General features: G+C 39.5%; 1 protein-coding gene and 1 long non-coding RNA gene across 3 annotated transcripts in view; one reads left to right on the top strand and one right to left on the bottom strand.

Annotated features, from left to right (window-relative positions):
* The window catches only part of LOC116703265 (uncharacterized), a 7,979-nt gene extending 2,282 nt beyond the window's left edge, over window positions 1–5,697 (bottom strand). Inside the window, exons 1-2 of the long non-coding RNA XR_004335381.1 lie at window positions 5,535–5,697; window positions 1,812–1,820 (exon numbers count right to left, since the gene is read on the bottom strand). This is a non-coding gene — a long non-coding RNA (uncharacterized LOC116703265). The remainder of the gene's footprint in view (window positions 1–1,811; window positions 1,821–5,534) is intronic.
* The window catches only part of c15h16orf87 (chromosome 15 C16orf87 homolog), a 58,129-nt gene that overhangs the window by 50,129 nt on the left and 1,483 nt on the right, over window positions 1–6,517 (top strand). Inside the window, exons 3-4 of one of the 2 annotated variants that reach the window (XM_032537902.1) lie at window positions 3,586–3,765; window positions 5,264–5,391. In XM_032537902.1, the coding sequence (XP_032393793.1) occupies window positions 3,586–3,765; window positions 5,264–5,376 (293 nt within the window). In that variant the 3' untranslated portion in view covers window positions 5,377–5,391. Of the gene's footprint in view, window positions 1–3,585; window positions 3,766–5,263; window positions 5,392–6,517 lie in introns of those variants that run through there. The other variant, XM_032537901.1, reaches the window with a different exon arrangement.

The raw sequence follows: 6,517 nt of genomic DNA, 5'->3' as shown, positions 1-6,517 counted from the left end.
GTCCAACTCTTCAGCGGGTATTTCCATCGCTAGCTCTCCCCTCAAGTCCCAAGGCAACAGCAAGGGCTTGTTTCGTCTCGTTGAGGTCGTTAACCCTTGTCCAGATACTGACTTCATTTTTCCAACACTCGTATGGTCTGGCTTCATCAAACTTCAGCGGAACTTTATAACTAGCTGCCATCTTATAACCATCCTCTGCTACCAATGTTACTCCTAATAAAGACAACGTTTATTCAGTTCAAACTTTTATTAAGTGCACAGCTAGCTTAGACACACGTGTCCGCCATGAACCGCACAACCAACAACAACCTCCACGCATGCACTAACTAACTAACTAACACACCGGGAAATCCTTCTGCCGTAGTTAACAGTGTAGAGGGGAAATAACATGTTAACAGGCGTCTCCCAGAAGATAAGAAGACGAAGTACAAGAGGTATCATTGTGGAAAAAATTATTACTCATCTTTTATTTACATTTGAACAAAAAGTGGCATGTCCAAAATTATTCATACCCATCTCAATAATCAATAGAAAAGCTTATTGGGTATTACAGCAATCAAAAGCTTGCTATAATTGCTGACCAGCTTTTTGCATGTCTCCACTGGTATTTTTGCCCATTCATCTTTAGCGATGAGCTCCAACTCTTTCAGGTTGGAGGGTCTCCTTGCCATCAGCCTGATCTTTAGGTCCCTCCACAGATTCTCAATGGGACTAAAGACAGGACTCTGGCTGGGCCACTGCAAAACAGTAACAGTAATGTTTTTGTCTGCTAACCATTTCTTCACCACTTTTGCTGTGTTTTGGTTTGTTGTCATGCATGTCCACTGGTTCCCAAGGCCAAGTTTCTCTGCAGACTGCCTGATGTTGTCGTTGAGAATTTTGATGTATTGCTCCTTTTTCATGGTTCTGTTTACTGTGATTAGAACAGTACCCCAAAACAACCCCAAGACATTAGGTTCCCACCAGCATGTTTGACAGTGGGGGTAGTGTTCTTAGGGTTGAAGGCTTCTCCTTTTTTAAGCCAAATGAAGGCTACAACATTGTGGCCAAACAATTCAATTTTTGTTTCATCTGACCATAAAACAGGAGACCAGTCTTCTTCTTTGTCCACATGAGCATTTGCCAAGGCCAAGCAGGCTTTTGTGTGCTTTATCTGGAGAAGTGGGGTCCTCATTGGTCTGCGTCCGTTGAACCCAGCGGTGTGCAGCATCCATTGGACTGCCTGCCACCAGCAGAGCCCAGATTCATCAGAATCTCTCTCTCTCTCTCCCTCTCCCTCTCCCTCCTCCTGGCCAGTACATGTGTCACTTTTGGCTTCCGACCACATCCTCTGAGATTTTTCATAGTGTATTTTTTAATAATGCTTTGCACTAGAACTTTGAAACCTTTAGATATGGTCAGGGCTATGAATAATTTTGGCCTTGACTGTACATGGAAACAGGCCAAATGATGTCTGTGGCATGCACAGTGATAGCGTTACTGAAGGTTAGCTGTAGTCTCGCGCTGAAATCCCAGTGTAGCAGGAAAAAGTCAACAGTGTGCGGAGCGCTCCAAGTAGCAAGGATGCCGGTCGGGACTGCTACTAACACATAGATTGACACTGCCAAGCCTCCTACTCACCAGCACCAGGTTGATTACACACAAAATGGATGAGCCACAAATACACACGGAACTGCTGCATGATGATTATGACAGAAGCCAGGCTGAACACACATTTATCATGGACCGCAGCTAACAGGGCAAGCTAGCAAGAAAGAGACAGGGAAGTTGAATTTTAAATTTTTTTTTTTTTAAATGCATCTTGTTGTCACATAAGGGCCCTGTTTATTTTAATTTTGTGTTTGTTAAGAGGCACAAAGGCGCTCTAAAACTTACCACAACAACTACCGTTTTAGCTCAGTGAAAGCGTAGAGGTAGCTGCAGCAATTCAAGTTTGCCTGCACCAATTCCATTTCTTTTTTATAGAAAGTACTTGCAATTTTACAGCGATCAAGATTAACGTAAAAAATTGGCCGTAATTCTCCTTTAAATATTTTCAAACAGGTCTTAGATTTTCCTACGACCATTTAATGCTACCTCTAATGCTCATTTTTTATTCCGTGGTGTTGTAGTTCTCTTTCACTTGTCCACATATAATTTGCTGTATATGTACTTATTATTATTACTCTGTCGCTTTTATTCAATTTTAATATTATAAAATCAATATATAAATTTTAATTTTATTTACTTTGCAAGTACTTGTGACTCTAAATATCCTAAAAGTCTTAAATTTGACTTGATGAAACCTGCAGAAACCCTGTATTTGTTCAGTGGCTAGGTATTCAAATTTTAATTTGGGGTTTTGGAGATACCTTTGTTTGGCTGAGCATGCATTCACATACACTGTGTAGGTCGTCTTTCCATTTGTTTTAAATGCCTGCCGCAAAAAGGAGAAACTGATTCAACTTTTGGAAAAACTTAACTCAGCATCACCCTGCCGTAGCCAGTCATGTAACAAGCGATTAGAATACAGCCGACAACTCAATAAAGTGCAGCTTTATTTCATTTAGATATCCTAACATAATTGGTCAAGGGAACCCTTTTAAAACGGCCCTGCCAGTTTTTCCCTTGCCAAAACATAGTCTTACTTTGGAGCGTTTTTTAACACCCTTTCTGAAAAGCTAGCATGGTATAGTTGGTACTAGGGCTGCACAATTATGGCCAAAATGATAATCACGATTATTTTGATCGTGATTATTCTCACAATTATTTGTTAACTTCTTCTATGTTCTTTGCCGTGGCGGCTGCGGTAGCGGAGTTACCCACGGAAACACTGGTACAAATACAGGTTTGACCCTCATATTTAACTATATACAGCTGTGTTAATAAAAAATTAAAACTGTAAAAATGTCAGAAGTGTGGACCGGCGCTGTGTGGCCCGGCGCGGAGTAAGAGGAGAGATCCCACACAGGCACGGCTTTACAGACGAAATGGGTCATGTAACGCAAAATTAAACCATATCGATGTAACAACAGGAGCTAACAGCTAACAGACGCTACTAGCTAACAGACGCTACTAGCACCGACTAGCACTGCTCACTGCTGTTGTCTGAAAAACAACAGACGGGACAAAGTGTTGCGTTTACTGGTAAACTGGTAAACCTTGAGACCGACGTATAACCGACTGCTATCTGTTGAGTTTTCCTCCCGTTACTCTGTCCTCTGGGACTGTCTCCATCTAGAAACTAAGCTGCACGGTGCAGTGAACTACTCTGACTGGCTCATGAGCAGACGGTAGTAGCGGTAGATTGGCTTTGCAAAAAACCCGGAGCGTTCTATGATATGACGCTTTAAAAAAAATAATTGCTCGATCACGCAAATTTGATCGTGGGAAGTCAAAATCGTGATCGCGATTAAAATTCGATTGTGCAGCCCTAGTTGGTACCAAAGGATTCCTTAGGTCTTTTTGTTTCATATGACGCAGATTGTTTTTATGAATAAATATTGGATCATTCAAAAAAAGTTGATTCATCATTGTATTTATTTTTAAACCCTGCCCTACAAATTATGGGGATATGTTTTTCATTATCCATGGTGTCTGCTTCAGACAAGCTGGACTTTAAGCGGAGGAGGACAGAGCGCATTCGCAGAGAGAGGATAGACTCTTCTTTAACCAATGACTTGGAAAACAGGAGAAGATCCCGGGCCAACAGCCAATCAGATCCCATCCGGAGAGGAAGGGGCAGACCAAAAACAGTGGGACTGAAGAAACACGAAGAGGACAAAGGTAAAAGAAGTGGTTATTTACAGTTTCTTATGATAGGTCTGTTGGGATTAGGCTACACTGTGTCTAGGCATGAATTGATTTTTACCCGGCACCCCAACCATGGTCTTGTTTTTATAGAAATACCACCTGAGGAGACCAACACGACGATGGTTGGTGTCAAAGTGAAAAGCAAAAGTGCAGAATAAGATGTTTTATATCATGTATAATATATTCATATTGTTTATAATAGATTATCAGTGTGTTTTTTGCCAAATTCACCCGCAGAACTAATAAACCAGTAACCTGAATTTTAGCCAGAGCTCCTCGCAGCTATCGTCTAAACACCCAAGTTTGTAACTCTGTGGAGCTGAAGATGTCGTATACAATATCAAATAATACCTAATGGAGTCTGAAGTTAGGCAACAGACATTTAAAAAACTCTCATCTCTGCCTTGCAGCCGTTGATTAAAAGACACGTCAATTAAATATGACATGCGGCACAGCCGCATGAGCTGTTCAATGTTTTTATGCTGTACTTTGTGATCTCTGTCACATAAGCTGAGCAGTGTTCAAAACAACTTATGTATTTACTGAATTCAATTCACAACGTGGCATGCATTTCTAATTTTTTAACAAATTTATATATTTGTAATATACACTGTAAATAGTCTTTATATACTGTAGCCTTTATGAGCTGTTTTAGTGTAAAACACTACAAATGCTGGTATGAAAAGAATTAAACAAATACATACAGTATATTATATACCCACAAACACTCTTATCTGTTGTTGATGTGTGCATCGGCTCTTCATCCAAATCGGTGCGCAGGTTTGAAACCCTCCAACCTCCTGAATGAATTATTTTCTCCAAATTTAGAGACCCGCCTGGACACTTCACTGCCCCTCCACAGTCCCTGTAGGCTTTGCTTTTTAAATGATGTATTGTATAAATGCATTTGTATATGTATTTATTAGAAGGATTCCCATTAGCTGACGCCTAGACAACCAGCTAGTCTCCCTGCGGTCCAAAACAACATTTAATCGGACAATATTAAAACATTACATGACATGTACAGAAAAGAAAATTAGGAAAGAAAGAAATACAACAATAATTGCTTACAAAGCTAAATAACAAAAGAAAATACATAAATAAAATTAAATAAAAACAATAGCAAACCATGCAAATAGAGAAATATCTTAAAAAGAAAGTTATATATTACATGGCAACCATTAAGATAGCTCAAATTAACCATTTTTCATCACACAATCAAAAACTTCATGGTAAATAATTTAAGCAAAGGTAAGATTTGACTTTCTTTTTTAAGCACTTGTAAATGTTTTTTTCAGGTTATTATATATTTTGGTAAAGGTACAATCATCTGCCCTGGCTCTTCTTGTTAAATAAGTGTAAATATCTGAAACGTAAGTTATGCTATCAAAAATAAATAATGGTGTCTGAGTTTGAATAACAGAGTGCAATAAAGTAAGCACATTGGCTAATCTTCTTATTGTCTCAACAGAGAAACAAGAGAAGGAAGTGGATATTTATAACACTCAAACATTTAAGACGTTCATGCAACTTCACATGAGATCTAGAATTGCACATCAGAACAAGTCTAGCTGTGATACTTGACGTTTTCTAGGTAGGATTTTCGAAGCAGATGACCAGATTACTTAGCAATAATCCAAGTGGCAGAGAACTAAAGAGCAAACAATTTACCTTAACAAAGAAGAGGGTAGAAATGGTGAGCATTTCCTTATGATGGCAACTGCTCTGCCCATCTTAGAAACTGTACTGTTCTCGCTGAGGTGTAGCAACTTCAACTAAACAGTGAGCTAAACTCTGTCTATTCATGAACACGAAGAAATCCTGAATTCTTTGTGTGCAGATTTATTTTCTTCATTGTGCTGAAGCCATACATATGGGATTAGTGATGAGAGACGAGAGAGTGAAACTAGGAAACAGCAAAACATTGTAATTAGCTAAGCCAACTAGTTTTCAACAACAACTTTTACAACAACAAATCAATATGCTTAGAAAGTTAACTTAGAACAAAGATTATATACATTCAAGCAATGCTTCTGCTGGGAAGTTAACGGGCAGGATGCATTTTCCATAGAGCACTGACCATCTGCCTTTGTCACGTGTTTCTTTTTTTTTTCTTTTTAAAGATTATTTTTTGGGCATTTTAGGCCTTTAATTGACAGGACAGTTCAAGACATGAAAGGGGAGAGAGAGGGGGAGTGACACGCAGCAAAGGGCCGCAGGCCGGATTCGAACCCGGGCCGGCTGCGTTGAGGAGTGAACCTCTATACATGGGCACCCGCTCTACCAACTGAGCTATCTGGGTGCCCATTTGTCACGTGTTTCTAACGTGGTGATTTCTAACGTGATTTCCTACTTCCGGTTTTAGCTCAGTAAACAAACGTCAAAATAAAGGTCTGCCTGAAACTACTTCCTGTTTAGCTTGCTAAACAAAAGTCAAAGTAAGAGCCTGTATGAAACTGAAAGTATGCCAAATTAAATGCATAAAAATTCAACTTAAATGCCTGAAGGGCAGAACAGAAACCATATAGTCAATGTGATCAGACCACGACAGTGTCCTATCAAGTCATAGTCCTAGAAGCTTAATTTTATTTACTTGTTTTATAGATTGGCCTGCAACTTCAAGAATCAGTTCACGCCCATGTGCTAATCTATGTTTAACCGCCGCTCTGTAGCAGTTTGTTTTTACCACTAGTCACTACAAAGGAGCTTGCTACAGGTATGTTAC

This window comes from Etheostoma spectabile, chromosome 15 (genome assembly GCF_008692095.1).
Source record: "Etheostoma spectabile isolate EspeVRDwgs_2016 chromosome 15, UIUC_Espe_1.0, whole genome shotgun sequence".
In the NCBI taxonomy this organism is placed as follows: domain Eukaryota; kingdom Metazoa; phylum Chordata; class Actinopteri; order Perciformes; family Percidae; genus Etheostoma; species Etheostoma spectabile.
Note: the sequence above shows the minus strand (reverse complement) of the source record. Positions and strands in the feature narration are given on the sequence as shown.